Here is a 23,097-nt window from a genome sequence, read left to right on the forward strand (position 1 = left end):
ATGGGAGGGATGACAACAGGGACGTGGATATGAACAAAGCACAATTTTATACACTTTTATACGAAATGCCATAACGAAATCCCTTATTTTGTATACTGACTAAAAATTAAAGGAATAGCATCATTTTTAACTATTGTTTCTTTTTGGAAAAGACTTAATAGAAGTACTACTTTAACTTATATAAATCTTGGGATCTCATTCATAAAATTTCCTTGAATTTTAGCCTTATTTAATTTTCACGCAATGGATTATTCATCTTATGGACAGAGTTCTATGCACCTCCCCCCCTTTTTCTCCAATCAGCCTAGATAAAGATGACTTTGAACCTCTGACCCTTTCTGTGGGGTGCTGGAATTACAGGTACGCACTCCCATGCCTGGCTTTATGTGTTGCTGGGGATCAAACCCAAACTTCATCCACGCTAGGCGAGCACTGAGCTCCACCCCCAGCCCATTTTACAAATGTCTTTGAGATTTTGTGAGAGTAAAAACAGAACAAAGCCAAAACAAAACAAAACAAAACAAAACAAAAAAACCCCCCAAAATCGGTCACAGCATAACGAGAAAATGATCAAATGTAATTGATGTGTTAATTTGTCACTGTATAATTTTCCAGCCACGTTTATTTCGCAAACTGAGATATTCCGCCGTGTGGTTTTATGTGTGCATGCGGCGCATCCCTGCTGGAGAGCTTTAAAGTGTTGTCTGAGACCTTTCTCGTTTCTGGATGCAGGACCTGCTCAACGACGCCGACATGTGCAGGAAGAAGATGCAGGCCGCCTCCACGCTCATTGATGGGCTGAGTGGAGAGAAAGTCCGCTGGACCCAGCAAAGTAAGGAGTTCAAAGCACAGATTAACAGGTAGGTAGTCTTTGTGGGCTCCCTTCTTAGCCAGCAACTCCCGTTCCACCTCTCTGTGACATTGAGACCACAGATCCTACCCCTATCCACACGTCTCTGAACCCCCCAAGGGAACTTCGGGGAAACTCCGCTGGACACATTTCTAGCTGGGGGTGGGGAGGGTGGGGTGGAGGGTGCGCGTCTGGTGATATTCCAGTTCACCATTTCCCTGGGACTGCCTGGCACTTGTCTGACTCCCTGGGCTTACCCTCAGTGGTTTTTAAAATGTGCATTAGGCAGAGCAGAGAACTCAGCCAATGAAGGCCCTGCCTTGCGAAGGTGTGGAAGGGCAAATGTGGCGGTGTAGATCTGGAACACCAGAATTAGGAGCGTAAAGAGACAAGTAGGTCTCTGGGGGCTTCTCTGGTCAGCTAGTAAGCTCCAAGCTGGAGAGAAACTGTCTCAAAAAACAAGGTAGGGTGACACCAGAGGAACGATAACTGGCATTGACCCTGACCTATGTATTTGAGCACAGGTGCCCCGCGCATTTGCGCATGCGCGCGCACACATAGGTTCCTGCATACAGAAGTGTGCAGACACACACACAAACACACAGAAAGTGCTTGCCTAAGAGAGGTTGTGAACAGGGCATGCAACAGGAAGAAGGCATGGTCCACGCTTCAGGAAGGAGCCTGTTTGGGTCTCTCTGACCCACCCAAGTATGACCCCGCCTACCCAGGGGCAAAGAGAGATTATCCCCTAAAGCAAAGCAAGGCGGCGCTGTGGCTTCTCCGGTGGCTCCCTCTGAGGAGAGGGCATCTGTATTGTTTTCTTCACAGACTCGTAGGCGATGTTTTGCTATGCACAGGCTTTCTCTCCTACCTCGGCCCCTTCAATCAGATATTTCGGAACTATTTGCTTAAAGACCAGTGGGAGTTAGAGCTCAGAGCACGGAAAATCCCTTTCACCGAAAACCTGAATCTTATCGCGATGTTGGTGGACCCTCCGACAGTGAGTCTGAATTCTCCTAGCAACGTCAGAATTTCAGTCTATTTTAGTTCTTGCCGTAAACAGGAAGCCAAAGAGCATCTGTCTTAATTGTCCGTAGTTGAAAACGTTATTTCCGTTACTTAAGACAGCTTCGATGGCATTCCATGATGTAAAATGTTAATTGTGTTATGTTCTCTTTCAAAGGTTTGAGGCAAAGGCAGGCACCACCTAGCTGCTATAGTGTATTATGCATGTAAATGTAATATATATTAGGCATTATATATTATATATGAGATATTTCTGTATGTAAATATAATAATATTGAGGAATATATATGTCATATATATTAGATATTGTAGTGTATCAGTTGCTTTTCTTACTGCCGTGACAAAATAATCTAAGGAAAACAGGGTTTGTTTTGGCCTACAGTTTGAGGGTGAAGTCCATTCCATGGCTGGTCACATTGCATCTGCAGTCAGGAAGCAGAGAGAGAGGAGGAGGATGCTAGTGTGAGATGTACTTTCCCCTTCTTTATTCACTGGGGGACTCCAGGTGTGATGGTTTGAATTTTCTCGGCCCAGGGAGTGGCACTATTAGAAGGTGCCTTGTTGGAGGAAGTGTGTCTCTCTGGCGCTGGGCTTGGAGACCCTCATCCTAGCTGCCTGAGCATGCCCCAGTCTGTTCCTGGCTTCCTTCAGATGAAGATGTAGAATTGTCAGCTTCTCCTGCACCATGCCTGCCCAGATGCTGCCATGTTCCTTCCTTGATGATAAATAACGAACTGAACCTTTGAACCTGTAAGCCAGCCCCAATGAAATGTTGTTATTTAAAGGACTTGCCTTGGTCATGGTGTCTGTTCACAGCAGTAAAACCTTAACTAAGACACCAGATCACTGAATGCATGGCACCACTCAAATTCCTAGTTGGTCTTCCCTCCTCTATGAAATCTCTCAGAGGCCTTCACAGGCAACCCAGAAGTGTGTCTCCCAGGTAATTACAAACCCGGTCAAACTGACACTGGAGATTAGCCACCACGGAAGAGTGACACCCTAACACACCTGACTTGCTGGGATTTTGATACCAGTGTCCGTTTTCAACACGACTTGCCAAGCTCCTGTGGCCAGAAGTACCTTACAGGTAGTTTGTACTCAGATTGATGTGAATCCCAGCGTTGCTGCCTCCTCTCGAGGTGGGGGATGGGGAGGCAAGGCTGCAGATTTCCCATGTTTTGTATTTAAAGGTTAAAAAGTAGCCTCTGGTTCAAGCAGCGTCACAGGGGGTGGATTACACATAGGAGACACATTGGGCACTGTGTGCTGAGGTGGCTCCACATAGCCCTCGGTCATCTGGGTCTTTGGAGGTACTAGGGGGTGGTTGAGCAAAGGTGGATTCTGGTTGCTCCATGGGATCTCTGGGGGACTTCATTGACCGTGATGTGACCCCACTTAAATTTGGGGAAGGAAATAGTCATGCTTACCATCGATGAACTCCTGCCAGCATGTCCCGGCCAAAGTCTCCCTAGCCGTGCAGTTATCTCTGCATAAACCTTGTAGGAAGCAGAACCAGAGGCCAGGAAGAAGGAACACTGGGGGATGAGGGCTGTCTTCTTCTCTGACAGGACACTGGCTTACTTCACAATGTCTTCTGTAAATCTCTATCTATCTATCTATCTATCTATCTATCTATCTATCTATCTATATCTATCAGCCTAAAAGGACAGACAAAAACTTATCCATTACATGGACAAATAAAAAATATAGATGCTAATTATCAAAATTGGTTTTCTAATTTTGAACTTTATTAACATCACTTGGCTCATATTTGCAGGTTTTTATTCCCTTCCTAATAGTTACCCCAAAGGGAAACACGTGCTTAAATGAATTCCATTTAACATTATAAATGCTCAATAACCAACTATCATATTCCTGTTCTTTGAACGGGCATCCCCCCATTTCTTCCCTTTTAGATTGGCGAGTGGGGGCTGCAGGGGCTCCCTGGAGATGACTTGTCAATTCAGAATGGCATTATTGTGACCAAGGCCACCAGATACCCTCTGCTCATTGATCCCCAGACTCAGGGGAAAACATGGATTAAATCCAAGGAAAAAGAAAATGACTTGCAGGTATGTCTTCTGATTTGGTGTGCACATAAATCAGAATGTGCTCTCAAAGTCTCACTAGAATCTGCCACCCGTGTGGTTGTCTGTGTGCCTCGACTTGCCATTCCTGTAACAAATACTTGTGTTGCTGGAATTTCCAACCCTAAAAGCCCATGTAAAAGATAAACAATCAAGATATTATAACTAGAAGCTATATGCCTAGACTAGGCCCGTCTAGCACTGTACTAAGTTATTCCCCAACTGTAAGAACCCTTGTTACTTTTAGTTTCTCCCGACCATGTGGTTCTGGTCCATCATGGCTTGTACCTGCTCTTCCTCTGTTCCCTCTCCTTCTCCCTCTACCTGCCACCTCCTCTCGAGCCTCCAGTCCTACCTTTCCCTTCCACTGCCCAATCACAGGTTCTAGCCCCTTATTTTATATATCTTATATTTGTTTTGACTGTAAAATGGGGAGAAAGTTCATCTGGCATCTCCTCATCAGGGATAACCCTTCTTGAGGAATGCAGTGTTAGCATTAGAATACAAGCAATATCAGGCCAACCCACTATCTACTTGAGATTAACCCAACACTACGGAGGTCCCAGGGATGGAACTCAGGTTATTAGGCCCCTTCTTTCCCCCCACCCCCTGTTGTTTTGAGATGTGGGTCTGACTTTTCATAAATTTAGTTATTGTCTTAGTTAGGGTTTTACTGCTGTGAACAGACACCATGACCAAGGCAACTCTCATAAGGACAACATTTAACTGGGCCTGGCTTACAGGTTCAGAGGTTCAGTCCTTTATCATCAAGCATCAGGCATGGTGCAGGAGGAGCTGAGAGTTTTACATCTTCATGTGAAGGCCACTAGGAGAATACTGGCTTCCAGGCAACCAGGGTGAGGGTCTTAAAAGCCCACACCCACGTGACACCCATACTCCAACAAGGCCACGCCTACTCCACCAGGGCCATACCTACTCCAAAAAGCTCACACCTTCCTACAGTGCCACTCCCTGGGCCAAGCATGGTCAAACTGGCACAGTTATATTATTATTTTTCCTAATTAGAATGTTTTCCACCTTTCTGGTCTATCCACTTACATCTCACACAGAAGTCTTAATCAGCATTTACCTTCAATGCCTCTTATAATCCAATGCTTTCTTCATCTAGATTTCTCTGTGTCCCCATCTTATACTGTCCTCCCTCCTGAGGACTATCTGCGTTTTGTTTGTAGCTCTGTCCTGGACTCCAAGTCTGACTTAAATTACTGCTCTTTGCCCATTTCTCTCTTTTATTTCTGAGCCATAAACTTCCTGCTAGTCAGGTTTATGGTCTTCCCCATGTTTATGTTTCCTACACAGCTCTTACATAGTACAGGAATTCAAATATTTATGGAATTTAAATGAATTCATCAAAGTGCACCATCACTACTGGGGGAGGTCATATGACCATCTTGATGGATGTCAGTAGGGAGAGTACCCCGTAATATCCCACGCCTACTCATGACCAAGCTCCAGTAAACTAAGAAGGCGAGGAGGTCGCCTCTCGCCCCATGAAAGAGTTTTTATGAGAAGCCTATGACAAAGGTGATGTTTAATACTGGATTATAGACAGATTTTCTTCTAAGTTCTGGGAGGGACCTTTGGCTTCTCATATATATATATGAATGTATGTATGTATGTATGTATGTATGTATATGATATTTTTTTGAGCCAGAGTTTCTCTGTGCAACAGGGCCCTGTCTGTTCTGGACTCACGTTGTAGACCAGGCTGGCCCCGAACTCACAGAGATCCTCCTGCCTCTCTCTCCCGAGCACTGGGATTGAACGTGTGTGACACCACACCCAGCTCTGACATTATCTTCTTCAGACTTATTTTAGCCTCGTTCTGTGTGTTCACGTGTGTCTGCATGCAGATATGTGCATGTGGGTGAAGCACCTGTAGATGCCAGAAGGACATCCGCTCTCTGGGGCTGGAGTCGTAAGTGATTGTAAACAGCCCAGCGTGTGTGCTGGGAACTGAAGTCGGGTCTTCGAGAAGAGCGGCAAGATCTTCTAACCATTGAACCACCCCCCATCATTCTTATGAATATTTATTATCCCTACTAATTTCAGAGGGGCCCAGAGATAGAGAGATCGTGGCACCTTGCTGTCTGGAATGATTCTAGTTAGACAGATTTAGTAAGACACTTTCACCAACCGGGGTGCTGTTGGGAAGTTTTAGACTCAGGAGCTCTTTCTCTTCAGGTGACATCTCTGAACCACAAGTATTTCCGCACACACCTGGAGGACAGCCTCTCGCTGGGTCGTCCCCTTCTCATCGAGGACATCCGAGAGGAGCTGGACCCAGCTCTGGATAATGTGCTGGAGAAGAACTTCATCAAATCGGGCACCACCTTTAAGGTGAGTGGTTCGTAACAGAGGGCAAAGGTGGCATCTGCTTGGCATTGGTATAGTTGGGGAGCCACCTCCTTGGGATGGCGGTGTTAGCAATGGGGCGGTGATGTTTTCTACCCTGGGAACCGGCGTTTTCAGGCAACACTTACTGTTTCTTCTAGGTGGCTGCTTCTACACACCGAAATCTTGTTTCATGCCCACCCTCTTCCGAAGCAGTAGCCATTAACTTTTGGTTTAAAAACACATTTCATTTTACTTACGTGTATGTTTGTGTGGGCGTTATGTGCGTGTGAGTGTAGGTACTACCCTCAGTGGCCAGAAGGGGGCATCAGTCCTCTGGAGTTGGAGTTAAAAGGTGGTTGTGAGCAGCCAACATGTGGGAGCTGGGAACCGAACTTGGGTCCACTGCAAGAGCACCTTAACCACTGAGCCATCCCTCCAGCTCCAACTTTGCTTCTCTTTGAGTGGATCTATTCTTAATTGGAAAACAATTGCACGTACTTATGGGATACAGTGTATTGGATGTGGCTAAGTTGCTGAAAGAGTCCTTGAAAACTTACCTTTTAATGGATGCATACACATGAAACATATTGGTGGGTGCCATGCAGTTTTAATTTCTTTGATTTTTTTTTTATAATATATAAAACAATCCCCAGAAGAGCAGTATTTTTACAAGGGCATTCAGTTGGTCAAAATGAGATAGGTAACAGGGTTCTTTCTTTAATAACAATATTAAGTAGCTTTTCAGTACAAATACACATGCAGATTCAAGAAAAGCTAGATCTCCTCACTGAAGAAAACAGCATTTTAATAAAGCCTGCAGACACTGATTTGTCCATTTCTGTCTTTACTTTCAATCTAAACTCATTGACTTTCTAGAAGCCATGGACTCCTGTTCCCAATTGTTGATGATAACACAAATTGTTTTCAATACAAGTGTCTCCGTTTTTAATTGGTCTCATTCTCTACTCTGAAGGTTCACTGGTTTTATTTCTTGATAAATGGCAGCGTTTTAGCTTCGGTTACTTCACTCCCGTTTGTTAATTCCCTTACTATTAGGGAACATGTAAAGATTGAGGGTTTTCTCCCTAAACACACATTTACTTAGGTCGTTTTAACATGTGACCTTAAAAAATAAGTCTGTGTGTGCACACGCGTGTGTATGTGTGTTTTGTATATGTGTATATGTGTGTGTTTATGTAGGCATGTATATGTGTGTTTGTGTGTGTACATGTGCATGTGTGTGTTTGTATGTGTATATATGTGTGTGTATATTTATGTGTATGTATTTGTGTGTATGTGTGTGTTTGTGTGTATATATGTATGTTTGTGTATGTGTATATGTATGTTCATGTGTATGTATGCATGTGTGTATGTGTGCATATTTATGTATGTGTATGTTTGTGTATATTTATGTGTGTATGTGTTTGTAGTTATGTGTGTGTGTGTGTGTGTGTGTGTGTGTAGTCCTGAGGCTGATGTGTAGAATCACTCTCCATCAGCCTCCCACCTTAGTCCCTGAGGCAGATTTCTCAGGATTCACCCATGACTAGCCTCACCGCAGCTTTCTCTGGGGCTCTCCTGGCCTTGCTTTCAGAGTTTGTGATCACAGTTCCAAGTGGGTTGCCAGACTCACCCAGAATCTTTCACAGGATCTGAGGATCCAAACTTCGCTCACTGTGTTTTTGTGACATGCTTCAGTTTAATGGCTGAAGCATTGTTCCAACCCTGCAGTGTGAATTCCTTTATTCACCATTGCTTTATTCTTCCAATTAATGCATATGGAACGTCGAGCGCCTACTTAAGCCTAAAGGAGTGAGTTTAACTTAATGGGGGAAAATGAATAAAATAAATTCAATGTCCCCAAGAACTCTCCATGTTTCCCCATGAGATTACAAAGTTGAAATTTCTCTGAACAGAAAAGGGGGCTAAGAATACAGTCTTGGTGACTTCTTTGGCTACTGTGGATTCACCCACAACTTTGAATGGCTATGAAAAGTATTTAGTTGACAGGAGCTAGAAAGGCAGCTCAGCAGTTAAGAGCCTGCACTGCTCTTCCCGGAGACATGGGTTCGCGTTCCAGGACCCACATGGCAGCCCACAACCATCTGTAACTCCGGTGATCTAATCTCTTCTTCTGGTCTCTCTATGGTGACCAGACATACATGTGGCAAACATGTACACATTCAGGCAATACACTCATACACACAAGATTAAAAAGACTATATATACTCACAGGGTAGCATGTGGTGTTTTGGTATTTGTGTATAGTATATACTGTTGACCGTAATCAAATAAATAAATAAGTTAATAAGTAAATAAATAATCTCTTCAATGCCCATCTTACCGCAGACGTCTGGAACATGATCAAATAGGAATTAAAGTCTCTGCTCTTTGGCAAACTCTCTCCCCACTCCCACCCCTTACCCTCAGCCAGCACATATCCTGTGCTGGATTCTTGGCTTCTTCTTAGATTCTGTTTCTATCATGAATAGTGTCTGTTCTCCCAAGTTCGGCTTGCTTTGTATACCACATCTGACTTGCCAAGGGAAGTCATGGAGCCTCCATTATGGAAGCCATTTGAAGGACTCTGGGTTCTTGATCTCTCATCTCATGTAAGATCATGAGCCATTAGAGATGTAAGCCATTTAAAGATGCCATGGGTTCCGCCTGTTTTTTTAGAAAGTAAAAACTCAGTGTTTTTCCAATATCCTACTGACAGTAGTGTTTAAGGCAGTGTTAGGTTTCTGGTATTTCTTTTTTCTTTGAAAATTATATTGACCCTGTTGTCAGACACGTTGGAGATGTGAGTACGGAACACAGAAAGGAAGGGTAATTCTAGAAACACGGCTCAGATCTTCATTTTGTTACCATTTTCTCGTCTGGGGAGGAAAATGAGAGAATTGAAGGGAGTTATAAATGCCGAAATTTCAAAGTCAGGCCTTAGACGCGTCCAAATCCTCCCTTATTCCCTGTTGGCTTTGGATCCGTCTTTTATTTGATTTGCTTTGGATGGCCGCTAAGAACATCTCCAGGCAGAGGCACCAATAAATCCAAATCACTCAAAATCGGACAGGCTTTGTTATTTAAGATCTGCAATTACTATTTCTCAACTCTTCCCTCCCACTTCATCCAGACTTGACTTCTGGGACACCCACTCCTGTCTTGAACCCCCAACATCCCCCCCCTTCTTTTAAACTGGCATTTTTTTCTTTTAGGTTATACAACATAATAATTTAGGTTAAAATATTATTTTGGAACTTGATACCTCTTTTCATCCTTTCTGTTTCCTCTCCGTGTTCCAACTCCTGTGTCTGCCCCCACACTCTAAAACCCATGACTTCTTCAGTTATTCTTGTTACACACACATACGCCCACACACACACACATACATACACACATGCAAAACCCACCAAGACCATTTGGTGTTGCTTATGTGGTTAGAGGCCGACCCCCCTTGAGACTGGGTAACCTGTCTGGAGAAGATGTCTTTTCCCTCTCTCAGCAGCCATGATCCCCTGTAGCTTTTTTTTTTTCTTAGAAGTTTCTCCCATTCATGTTGGTATGTGAATTGGGGCCGTCACGGTGCGGGTCTTGTTTGGGTCAGATTAAGCCATTCCCACTGTTCATCTGACTTTGTATAGGTGAAAGTGGGTGATAAGGAATGTGACATCATGGACACGTTTAAACTTTACATCACCACGAAGTTACCAAACCCTGCCTTCACCCCTGAGATCAACGCCAAGACGTCCGTCATCGACTTCACCGTCACCATGAAGGGACTTGAGAACCAGTTACTCCGGAGGGTCATTCTCACGGAGAAACAGGTAATGGCTCTCGAGGTAAAAGCTCTAAGTCACAGGTAGGATGGCTCAGAGGTCAGGTGCTTGCTACCATGCCTGGAGCCCTGGATCCAGTCTCTAGGTGGAAGGAGGGATAACTCTTAGGTTATTGCATGGCCCCTATAATGAACAAACAAATAAATGTATGTAAAAAATAGATTACAATGTTGTTATAGCAAATATATGGAACATAGAGGCCAAAGTTATCCTTCTTCTTGGTAGCATAAGGAAATGTTTCTTTTTCAGTGATAATTTCTGTTAGGAAATTATATGATTCGGTTATCCTCCATCCCAGATTATCCCCCACACACACTTTCACACACATGCACACACATTCACACACACAACACTCACACATGCACATTAATGTACACACACACTTGCACACATGCATTCACACACACATTTGTGTACACACACTCATATTTGCACACACATACATTCACACACATTTGTGTGCACACACATATTTACACATACATTTGCATACACATATGCATTCACACGCACACACACACACACACATACACACACTCCACTTCACACTTCTGCTCCTCATATCTTTGGGTGTATTGATTCAGTACATTTGAATCCATAGTGCTGTGGACCGCCTGGAGATGCCTGAGAAATTTAATAAAGGCAGCGATCCTAGAGAGAAAGGAAATCCCCCTGCGCGGCCATTACCAACTGTTGGGATTTCAGATATTGCGGAGTAATAATGTACTGATATAGGAAACAATACTGCAAGCGAAATTTCCATCGGAGGATATGAACCGGTTAGATATAACGCAGGGCGGGGTGAGGGAGAATGAGAACAGAGGGGCATGCAGTGGGGGAGGGGAGGGGAGAAAAGGAGGGGCAGGTGAAGGAGTGGCTTATGAGTAGATGGCCTCCAAACGAGGAGAGGTATACCAACTCTCCTTCATGAGCAAAATAGCAAGGACATTAAAAATGAGTCCCCTGCGGTTGAACACGTGCTGTTGGCCTGTTTTGAATGGTTTCTCATGGTTGTAGCTCGCCTCCAAGGCTGTGTTACCCAAAGGTCTGTCCGGTGCCCCCACACCCCTCTTTTTTAAACTTCTGTTCCTCTTCAAACCGCCCCCTGGCACACTGGTGCCTGGTTTGCTGGAGAGCAGTGAACTTCACAGCAGAGGCTTCACAGGTAGGCTTTCCCATCCTGCTACAGAACCTCCAGGGGCCAGAGAGCCGGGGCCTCACTCTGTGACAGCACGTGCATGTTCCAGTTGGCCAGATCCCCAGAAGCTCCTCAGGTCATGCAAAGGTCCACCACACCTGATGCATGGCTTTCCCTATTGTGTTAAAAAGGGACTTGAGTGTGATTCCTCCGTTTGGGTTTTCCTACGCATGTGCCTGTGTGAGTGTGTGTACATTCATAATGTGCACATATACATACATGTGAAGGTCGGAGACCTATATCATGAGTCTTCCTTGGTTCTTTCCTATAGTATTTACAAAAAGAATTACTCTTTTTTTTTTCTTTAATATATGAGTACACTGCAGCTGTCTTCAGACACACCAGAAGAAGGGCATCAGATCTCATTACAGATGGTTGTGAGCCACCATGTGGTTGCTGAGACTTGAACTCAGGACCTCGGGAAGAGCACTGAATCTGGAGCTCACCAGCTAGCCTAGGTTGACTGTCTGTCTAGCCCCCGGACTCCCCCTGTCTCCAATTCTCTAGCCTTGCAGTTACAGGCATGCTCCACCAAGCCCAACTTCTTACCCAGCTGCTGGAGAATCGGGACCTCACGCCTGCTCAGTGAGCACTTTGCCAACTCATCGATTTCTCCATCCCCAGGGATGATCATTTTAATGGAACCTATTCTTTAAATACTCTCCTGCCAGAGCGGTCGAACTCCTCATCACCCGACAAACCCCACAGCCCCTCCCGCAAGTGGGCAGGGGCACTAATCCAGGCATGAAGATAGTCGGTCTATCTCTGCCAGTAACTCTCTCTGTGTTATGCTGGGGTGCTGCACAGGGGCTTCATCTTCCCCAGATGTAACTAACACCAAGAGATATGAAAGGGAAGCCAGCATGTTGTTTGGTGAGTCCCGTCCTGCAGAGGCTCAAAGTTGGTGCTCCCAAGAATTAAAAGTACACAGGGCAAGCGCCTGCCTGTTAGGCGCCAGGTTCTGGATGAAAGTAATGGTCAGGGAAGACTGATTCCAGCCACGGCGGACATTTGACTCAGTGGTGGGCTGCGGCTTTTGATCACCTCTTTGCTCCCAGAAGACGTCTCAGTTCAGTGGGGGTTTCCAAAGCAGCTCTTAGCAAGGAACGTTCTCAAGTTAGCCTCCATTCACCTTGAAGCATAACCCTAAATGCAAAACGTCATTCTGAATAAAGATGGGGCAAACTACAATCAAGGGTGTCAGAGAGGGATGGGGATGCTGCTCAGAGGGTAGAGACCCCTTACGTCCACTGTATCAACTGTGTGTGTGAGCACAAGCCTGTAATCCCAGCACTAGAGAGGTGGGAGCCAGAGGATCAGAAGTTCAAGGTCAGTCTCAGCTCCATCGTGAGTCGGGGATGTGGCCCGTGGGTTAAAGCACTCGGAGAGTTCAGATGCCCAGAGATGCAGGATGGGCACTGCCGCCCACCTGATGGGTAGCAAAACTAGCTGTGTCTGTGATCTCTGGGCTTGAGAAACCTCACTTCAGGGATTAAAGTGGAAGATCCATTCAGGATGATTCCAAACATCAACCTGGCACGCACACCCCCACACACGTGAGCCCCAACACACGCAAAACCCTGTGTATGCTTACACGTCTAAACCCCTTCCCATATAGGAAGAAATAAATAAGGAAGAAGAGATGAAAAAATATTATTAAGATGATTTTTATTTAGACCCCTACAAGATTAATGTTCTGACCACGGTTACACATCCTGCCACAGGGCAGCGTCCTGGTTCTCAGGAGACTCACCGCAGTGATTAGGAATAAAGCATCTCTGGGGACTCGAACTTGGGTTCTGAGGATTGTACACTGGGCAGTTTGCTAACTGGGCCATCTCTCAGCCCCAGAGCTATGAAACGTTAGTGCCGGTGGGCGTCACTTAATTGATTATCCCGAGAAACAAAAATAGAAATAGTTTTGACCGAGGATAATTTCTTCCACCTTTCAAGAAGCGATTTCATTTGAACCTTTGAAATTGCCAATAAAACACCATCGAGTCCGGTTTCCTGAAAGCGTCGGTGACGCGGATTCCCAGAACCGATTGTTTGTGTCTTTGTGGCAGGAGTTGGAGTCGGAGAGGGTTAAGCTCCTAGAGGACGTGACTTTCAACAAGCGGAAGATGAAGGAGCTGGAGGACAACCTGCTCTACAAACTGAGCGCCACCAAAGGTACCTCGTCGTTGGGAGCAGTCGAGCCTCGGCTCCCGTGGAAGGAGCTCATTTACTTACGCACCCTCCAGTGCCACCCGTGGCTGCAGATGTGAGGACGCAGCCAACTTAGCAATGCAAAAGCAAGCAGGGTGGCTTCCATGTAGGTATTAAGGGAGCATCACAGAGCATCTGATGTCCGAATTAGCAACCGGAGTCAGCGGATGAGACTAGTACCATCTTGTGATACAGTCGTTCTCTCCGGAGAAAAACAAGGGCTCCTGAGCGGCACCCCGCAGCTCCTGATGGCCTCATTTGCTTGCCCAAAGGGTGCTCATGTGTCTCATCTTTTATGCTTTTATTTTATTTTTATCGATCCATCAGCCCTCTCATTTAGCATCGAGATGAAGCTCTTATGACGGGTCACGTACAACGCACCTTGTGTGTGTCAGGAAAACGTGGCTACCCAAGGGCCTGGCTCATCTCAAATGATTCCCACTTAGAAGTCAAGGTTAGCGTCTCCTCTGCATAGACAGACTCACACCACACCCCAGTTTGAGGAAGTACCTTCTCTGTAATATACTAGAGAAGACACATTTTTCTGTGCAGACCCGTAATCCCAGCACTTGGGAGGCTGAGGCCGGAGGACCTCTGAGGGTAGTCAGGGCTACATAGAAAGCACCAAGACATTCTAGGCTATGTAGCAAGACCTTGGCTCCAGACAGACAGACAGACAGACAGACAAACCACCGTGAAATAGTCATGACAAGAAAAATCAACACACATGTCAGCATTTTTTAAAGGCAAATCACAGCAGCCTAATCAAATCCCTCCACTTGTTCCTAGTTTATTTACAAATCCATTGTTATTTTAGATCCCTGGATCCGAGGAAAACAAAGCCTTGGTATCCCATAATGATGATATCATCAGAATGCACACAAGGCCAGGTGTAGGGACATAGCCCCGTAACCTCAGCTACTTGGGAGGCTGGGGCACTGGGATGGAAAATGGCAGATGCCCATGGGCTCTGATAGGGAGATCTTGTCTCAGAATAAAACTTCCAAATGGAACTGTGATTGTAGCTATGGGATAGCATGGCAAACCATTTTATACACATATGCACGTGCATACACACATATGTAAATACATACAGTGAACTTGGTGAAAAGCATGCCTCCTTTGCTTCTGTTGGTAAAGTTGGTCTCTTGATGTAGTGACGTCTCCCGTTCGCTCTGAATGTTAGCAAGCTGATCTGGAGGCTGGTTCCCTTGTCTACTAAGACTGTTCTGGATCAAGGTCTCCCCGCTGTAAGGCTAATGACAGTTGGACTCTCCCATTAGACACGGCATGTTAGCCAGGACCACTCAGCATTCCTAGACACCTGCCAGCCTTCCAGAACTCGAATGTCTGGAAACGCTGCTGTTGCAGATAGGCAGCTCATGGACTTAGCATGTCACGGGTTTCGTATCTTAAAATGGAATTGGTTGTGATAAACACATTACTCCTATTAAAAAAACAACAGTGAAGAAAAACGGGAAGTTAGCCTTTTCTTGGTGAGATGCTTCCACTGTATCCCAGGTGATCTGTGTTAGAGGTGTGACCTTGGTTATCTCGAGCAAGGACTTTCACTTAAGAAGTAGGGAGAGAATTGTCCCGCTCACCTGCTGGCTAGTGAGCCAACATACAACGCTTGCATCCTTGTAGCCCGAGACACAGGATGCATGGCTTTGCAGACCTTAGGGATAGAGTTGCCAAGGTGATAATGGGGATGAAAGCCCATCTCACGGGTGATATTGGTAGGGCCTGCGATGTGGCTGTTGTCTTAGGACATTTGAACCTATTAGGCAGGGGCGGTGGCTGAGGGCAAAGGGCTCAGTCGGCAATGAGCTCACCTTGCCAATCAAGAAGGATGGATCTGAGTTGGGTCTGCCAGAGTCCCATATTTAAGAGGCGGGCTTTGGAGGTACATGGGCGTAACCTCAGAGCTGGGAGGTCGAGACAAGCAGATCTCTGAGGCTCACTGGCCAGCCAGCCTAGCCTACTTGGCAAGTCTCAGGCCAAGTGAGAGACTCTGTTTCCAGAAATAAGGGGGGCAGGCTCTGAGGGACTATGCCTGAGGTTGTCATGTACCTGCTCACAAATGAAAACATACCACACACACACACACACACACACACATCAAAACAAAACTGTCTTTTCTGTGCGTTTCCAGTTAGAGCTGGGGAATGAAGAGCCCTCGATACAAACGTTTAGAAATATCCAGACACAGTGGTAGTTAGACCAGGAGAACTCTGGTATGTTTAGTTCTTGCCTGTGATCTCTGGTCTAGTCAGGTTAGAAGCCAGTGGTGTTATGTCTGAAACCATCCTCCCCACCCCACCCCCACCCCCGTTCTTCAGCATCTCCTCCTTGTGCCTGCTAGTTTTGCTGTCTTTGGCTTTCAGGTTCCCTGGTGGACGACGAGTCTCTCATCGGCGTCCTGCGCATCACCAAACAGACGGCGGCGGAAGTGAGTGAAAAGCTCCACGTGGCTGCGGAAACGGAAATCAAGATCAATACAGCTCAGGAGGAGTTCCGGCCGGCGGCCACGCGAGGCAGCATCCTTTACTTCCTCATCACAGAGATGAGCATGGTCAACATCATGTACCAAACCTCACTGGCCCAGTTCTTGAAGTTATTTGACCAGTCTATGGCCAGGCAAGTCCTTCACACCTTCCCCTCAGTCGTTTCTAAAATGGTAACGTTTTTTAATATGGTCTCTGCCATGGAAGCACAAAGACTTGCGTCCAGAGTCTTGGCACCCACACCAAAGGCCTGGGCGTGGCAACACACACCTGTAAACCCATAGAAACAGATGCATCAGCGGCGCTCCCTATTGGTCAGCCAGTGTGGCCAATCGGTGAGCTCCTGGCTCGTCAGCCTAGGCCCCGCGCTTGCATCCTTGTAGCAAGGTCAGGTGAGAGACCCTGACTCAAAAAATAAGATGGGAGCTAGAGAGGTGGGGCTCCGTGGTTAAGTCATACTGTTCTTACCAGGACTGGAGTTTGGTTCCCAGCACTCATGTCGTGTGGCTTGCTAGGAACTGCTTGTAACTCCAGCTTTAGGTGATGTGGCGCCCTCTCCTGGCCTCCGTGGGCAACTGCATGCAGCATGTGCTTGCAGGCCACACACATGTGCTTGTGTGTGCTGTTCACACACACGCACACTCAAATGTGCACGCGAGCTCTCGGGTGCACCCGGGGGTGGGGGATGGGAGGGGAGAGTCTTGTTATCTCTAGCCTTTAAGAATTCTTTTTAAAAACCGGATTGCAGATCTGAAAAGTCTCCACTACCTCAAAAAAGAATTACAAATATCATCGAGTATCTGACGTACGAGGTTTTCATCTACTCAGTGAGAGGCCTGTATGAAAACCACAAATTCCTCTTTGTTCTCCTCATGACACTGAAGATCGATCTCCAGAGAGGGACAGTGAAACACAAAGAATTTCAGGCTCTGATTAAAGGTAAGATGCTTGGAGCATGGCTGGGATATGGGAAGAGAAACATCGTGGCACCCTAATGAAAGCAATATCACTTTCTTAATCTCTGTCTCCCTCCTCTGCCTTCTCTTTCAATTCCCATTATATAGTGCTGCCTACCAAAAATTTGGGCTTCTCCTAACTGTGTGTTCTTAGTTATATTGCTGTATCTGTTTTTTCCCCATTGTTGCTCATGCTTAGAGGGCCTGTTTTCAACATGAGGACAAGCTGGGGACGAGCTTTACCCACCCTCCCTTCTCTCCCTTTGTCTCTCCTCCTCCCTCTTTTCTATTCAGGATCTCACTGTATAGCTGAGGCTGGCTTAGAATTTGATTCACACTCCCCCAAAATAATTTTTTTTAACTCCACCAAAATTCAGATAGGAGCTGCCACGCCCCTTCAGAGGCTCCATTGCTCACTCTTGGAGTGGGGCAGCTTAAGGAATGGTCCCAAGGCAGCATAAGGGGTGTGGTACCGAGGAAATGAGGGCAGGCTGGCACACAGCAGAGACATGGGTTCCAGCAAGGTGCTGCGGAGCAAGGGAACCTGGTGCTGGAAACTAAGCACAGGGCTAGGTGATTGGGTTGTGGACCACAGTCTAGGGTCCTGCTAGTCGTATAGGGCTCACTGAAACTACGAGGGTCCAGGGACACAGCCTGTGACCGGGACACATGCAGATCTGAGACACCCTCCGTTCAGACAAAACCTCATGCCTTCTCTTCCCCCCCTCCCTACCCCCAGTAATGACATTCTCTCAGACCAGAGCTATTTGCCAAAAGTAAACAGACTTCTTTGAACGGTTGTGAGGCAGCCAAGACACAGGGAGACATCTAGAGCAGGGTTTATCTAGGGAGGGGTAGGTTCCTTACAGAGGATAAAGATGGGCACTCACCTGGGCTGTGGCGGGGAGCCTATTTGTGACCCCATTTCATCAAACTGGGGAGCCAGATTGCACAGGGCCAGCACAGCCAGCCAGGGGACTTTGGATTCGATTCGGTTGGCAGCAGGGAGCCGTCAAGTGTTTTATGGGCAGGGATACAGCTGGAGCAAAGCAGTGCTTTAGGAAGATTAATTTGAAATTGCCCGACAGGTTGATTGACAGAGCTACAATCAGTTCAGCAGAAAAGGAGGATTTTTTCCCCCCAAACAAAGCCGCTTTATTATATAGTCTGTTTTAGTTTCGAACTGGCTTACATTTTGATGGAATTATTTTTTAAAGGATAGCAGGGCTTATTTTTTTTTTTAATGCTTTTTTTATATAGAGCTAACAAATAGTCTCTTATGTCATGGTCATTTTTTTTTTTTTAATCATTGTGCACTCAATACTCAAGGGAGAAGAGCTGCTGTCTATGGTCACTACAGTGTTTGATTTCCCAGGAGGGACGGTCCTTACTTATCAGTTACTTCTTGTTTTCTGCAGCATTTGTAAGGCGCCTTTGACTTGTTTCTCCAGCTGAGGGTGTCAGAGCACTCTGAAAAATGAAATGGGTACCAGGGGTGAACCTGCACTATGGGACAACTGATAGCCCTGTTTCCTAGCAATTTATTCTAGAAAAGATATCTTTGTTTCGCTATAGGCCCCCTGGGGGTGCTGCTCAAAAGACCAGAGTCTTAGGAGGATACAAATTAAGCGTCACAATAAGCACTAATGATGGGTAGCTCTTTCTCAGCTCAAGGCGACCACCTGGCGGAGTCTGTTACTCTGTTACTCCCAAACTGACAGGAAGGGAGAACTGGGGGTCTGAGGGATGACAGCATAGAACAGCCAGGTGTTTTGGGAGGAATCCTCCTGGAATTATTCCTTTGTTTTGGGAATTCATGTGCTGTCTTCCTCTGATGTCTCCAAAGCTGGGGACCCCCGTGGAGACAATCAAGACAAAAGGGGTCCAGGGCGTGGCAGGGAATCATCTGCGGCTCTCCCAGGATTAACCCTTTCATTTGTGGTAGTTCTGTAAGAGCAAGGTTTCCTCTCACATCAGGACTGGAGGTGAAGGGAGGGCTATGTGACATTTTGAGGCCCTCACAGCTCTCAGCGCCACAGGCTCCCTAAGTCCGTTTAGTGGTGTGAAGGGGGTCTATGTAAGTTGTTTTTTTTTTTTTTTTTTTTTTTTTTTTTTTTTTTTTAATGCAACACTTCAATTTATACAGCTTTTCAGGAAATTGCTAAGTGGGGGAGCGGAGACCTGAAACCACCCTATATCCTTCTGTTGGTCTGTGTTATTTCTATGTGAAAGGGAAGCGTTTGATCAGGGTTCCTAAGGACTGTGAGGTCAGGGATGGCTCGGTGGGTAAGAGTATGTTCTGTTCTTGCAGAGGAGCAGAGTTCAGTTCCAAGCACCCCTGTTGGGTAGCTCAGGACTGCCTGTAACTCCAGCTCTGGGGGATCTGATGTCCCCCTCTGTGAGAAGTTACACACATGTGCACCACCTTCTCTCTCTCTCTCTCTCTCTCTCTCTCTCTCTCTCTCTCTCTCACACACACACACACACACACACACAAAGGTAGTGTCAGAATTACTGTTTTGCATACATACAGATTAAATAATAGTGGACTTGAAGTTATGACACACTGGTTACAGGTCTTTCAGAACTGTAAACAAAACCCTATATTTGCTTAAGAATGCCCATCTTGACTATGTCCCCTGACAGAATGGATTTGAACCCTGTTCATATTCTGTTTAGTCTTCCTGATGTGTAAGGTGACCTCACTCCCGCCTTCTCTCGAGTGTCTGGATCCTGTGGCTGTGTGGAGGACACTCCATACCTATTGAATAAATGGATGAATGGGTGAAAGAATGGATGATTTTAACAAATCAACACTAAAAAGAAACACAACCATGATATCCCTCCCCCTTCCACTCCCCCTTTCTTCCCCCCTTCCATCTGTCTGTTCATCTAACTAGCTATTTCACTTGGCAAGAAATATCCTGAGTGTAGAAATTCTGGAGGAGAGACGGTGACTAAACAGCAATTATAAAAGTCACACAAAGAATGGCCATTCCTACGCATGGATAAAAGTGTCTGCAGATTTCATAAACCACCTCAGCCACTCAGGAGGAGCTAACCTATAACTAAAATACTGGGGTTTGAAGGAAACACACCACGAAAAGCTAGTCACATTTGTAGTATAAGGTTATTTCTCAGTCCCCCCATAGTTTAAATAGCACAGGTTATCTCACTTTTGTTACTGGGAAAATACATTTCTAAAAGTGAACTGTGAGCTTGAGTGACTGATGTGTCTGACATGATTGACACATCTGGTGTGTTTGATGTGTCTGGTGTGATTGATGTGCCAGGTGTGATTGATGTGTCAGGTGTGATTGGTGTGTCAGGTGTGATTGGTGTGTCTGGTATGATTGATGTGTCAGGTGTGATTGGCATGTCTGGTATGATTGATGTGTCAGGTGTGATTGGCATGTCTGGTATGATTGATGTGTCAGGTGTGATTGGCATGTCTGGTGTGTTTGATGTGTCTGGTGTGATTGGTGTGTCAGGTGTGATTGGTGTGTCAGGTGTGATTGTGTCTGACATGATTGACATGTCAGGTGTGATTGGCATGTCTGGTATGATTGATGTGTCAGGTGTGATTGGCATGTCTGGTGTGTTTGATGTGTCTGGTGTGATTGGTGTGTCAGGTGTGATTGGTGTGTCAGGTGTGATTGTGTCTGACATGATTGACATGTCAGGTGTGATTGGCATGTCTGGTATGATTGATGGGTCTGACATGATTGATGTGTGTCTTGCCTGTCTCCCCAGGTGGAGCAGCCCTGGACCTGAAGGCGTGCCCCCCCAAGCCCTTCCGCTGGATCCTGGACATGACATGGCTGAACCTTGTGGAGCTCAGTAAGCTCCCCCAGTTTGCAGAAATTATGAACCAGGTAAAGGAAGAAAGAATGAATAAAAAGCACGGGTCTGCAGATCAAAACCCACCCAGGTTATTTCCCTGGGGCCTCCTAGTAGCAGTTTGTATCCCCAAAGGAGCAACAAAAAAATGAAAATATGAATCCGGTTGGGTGTGGTGGTGTGTGAGTTTGAGTCCAATCAAGAGGGTAGTATACTTTAAAAAAGAAAATCAATTAGCTTAGTGGTGCAAACATAAAATAACTTAGAGTTGCCCCAGCAGTTAGAGCGCTTGTCACATAAGCAAGAAACCCAGAGTTCAGAAATCCAGGTAAACGTCGGGAGGGCCCGAAATTCTAGCCCTCGGAAGAAGGAGCCAAAAGAAGCTGGCTAAAGATACTAGCCGCACATGCGTTTGATCTACCCAAGTGAATCAGGCGGAAGAGCAGTTGAACCACTGACTCTTAAGGGGGGCAGTATCGATGTGTTTCAGGACCCCCTCCCCTATCCCACACTGCCCCAGGGACAAGGTTGACACACTCGGACAGCAGAGTTACTTGTTTGGTTAGTAACTTGTTCCCGTCCATGTTCTCTGCCTCTCGAACTGCTGATGGTATGCACAGCTTTGAGTGGTTTCCCACATGTCCATGCCCCAAAGAAAAAGGAACCAGGGGCCAGGCAGATGGCGCAGTCAGTGACGTGCTTACCAGGCAAGTAGGAGGTGCGATTGCACCCTTGGTACATACACTGGAGGGTCGCTGCGTGATTGTGATCCAGTGCCTAGGAAACAGAGGCAGCAGGGTCTCTGGGGCTTGCAGGCCAGCTAGTCTATCTGAAGTGAGGAGTTCCGGGTCAGTGAGGGACCCTGTCCCTCAACCCCAAAATAAGATGGTGATAGATTAAGGCATCCAATTGATATTTATGACTGCTGGGTGGCTCAGAGTCACGAGCACATATGAACACGCCCACACTTGCACACACAGAAAGAGAGGGGGAGAGGAGGGGAAAAGGGAGAGAGGAAGAAATCTAAGAAACAGTTTAGGCCGTAGGTCCGGCACATAGAATCTGAGATGTGAACTTCGCTATCTGTTTTTAATGCTCACCATAGGTTCCCCAAAAGTGCTGACAAGCCATTCTCCAAGGACCCTAGGCTGGCGGTTACTGAGGATTATGGGGCAGGCTCAGCAGTGCGGAGTTTATAATTAGACTCAATGGCACTTGGGCAGCAGGAGCACCTTTTAATGCTTCCGAACCCCCCAGGTCCCCTGCGTGCGTTCCGAAGAGCGGCTACTTGAGACCCACTTGGAGAGACGTCTGCTCTTGGCTTTGAGGTCTCACTAGGAAAATAAAAGCGTGGGTTTTTTGGCTTCTCTTGCTATTTTTGAATAGAGATCAGCATCCTGGGAAATTGGTCCATAGCCCTGGTTCTCAGCGGAGGGTAATTTTTGCGCCACCCCCCAGCAGGGTATGTGGAAGTGTCTGGAGAAGTGTTTGATCATTCCAACTCCAAGTCAGGGATGCTACTGGCATCTAGTGGGTAGAGGCCGGAGATGCTACTGAACATGCTCAGTTGCGAGAGCCTGGGGTTAGAGCCCCTGCTCTGGTGGCTCTCATCAGCTCAGCTACCTGTCCCCGGAAACCGGTTAAAGAGACAAGATTAATAGTGACAAGCAGGAAAATGAGATTCAGTGTAGCTGGGAAAAAAATGAGATTCTATTTAACCACATTGGGAAGCAGGACAGGGAGACCTAGTGACTCCCTGATCCCAGTCTGTCTTTAGTGTCGGATGGGGGGTGTGGTTTAAATAGCAATCAAGAGGCAAGCATAGGTAGGGAGCCTGTGGGTATCATCCTATCACTGAGCCCAGTGTCCACTGAAAGCTGTAGATCATTCTCCTCGAGGCACATTGCTCTGGGCGCCCCGAGGGCCTCGGCCCTTCCTTCTCCTTGCATGAGATTCCCGAGTGAAATTCCAGTTTTTACATATCTACGGTTTGAATGTTAACCACAGGGAGAGGCACACATGTCTATTTGCCAGTATGGTTACACTACCGGTGCCCAGGACAGCCCTGCACTTCATAATAATGTCCAGACCCAAGTGTCGATAAAGAGTCACGATGGAGAAGCTTTGATTTGTTGTCACCCTCCCCCAGCCATTTTGTGTCACTGAAATATTATCCTGGCAGCAATTAACAACACCCCCTCCCCCCCCAAGGAACAGTTACACTGTGT

At 46.3% G+C, this 23,097-nt stretch overlaps 1 protein-coding gene across 2 annotated transcripts in view; it reads left to right on the forward strand.

Annotated features, from left to right (window-relative positions):
* The window catches only part of DNAH8 (dynein axonemal heavy chain 8), a gene marked incomplete at its 3' end in the record, with an annotated part of 214,111 nt that overhangs the window by 132,692 nt on the left and 58,322 nt on the right, over positions 1-23,097 (forward strand). For both annotated transcript variants that reach the window (XM_080938138.1, XM_080938139.1), the window contains exons 68-76: positions 733-860; positions 1,679-1,850; positions 3,796-3,951; positions 6,172-6,327; positions 9,966-10,148; positions 13,425-13,530; positions 15,954-16,206; positions 16,822-17,012; positions 20,783-20,904. In XM_080938138.1, the coding sequence (XP_080794264.1) occupies positions 733-860; positions 1,679-1,850; positions 3,796-3,951; positions 6,172-6,327; positions 9,966-10,148; positions 13,425-13,530; positions 15,954-16,206; positions 16,822-17,012; positions 20,783-20,904 (1,467 nt within the window). The remainder of the gene's footprint in view (positions 1-732; positions 861-1,678; positions 1,851-3,795; positions 3,952-6,171; positions 6,328-9,965; positions 10,149-13,424; positions 13,531-15,953; positions 16,207-16,821; positions 17,013-20,782; positions 20,905-23,097) is intronic.

This window comes from Micromys minutus (genome assembly GCF_963924665.1).
Source record: "Micromys minutus genome assembly, chromosome: 25".
NCBI lineage: Eukaryota > Metazoa > Chordata > Mammalia > Rodentia > Muridae > Micromys > Micromys minutus.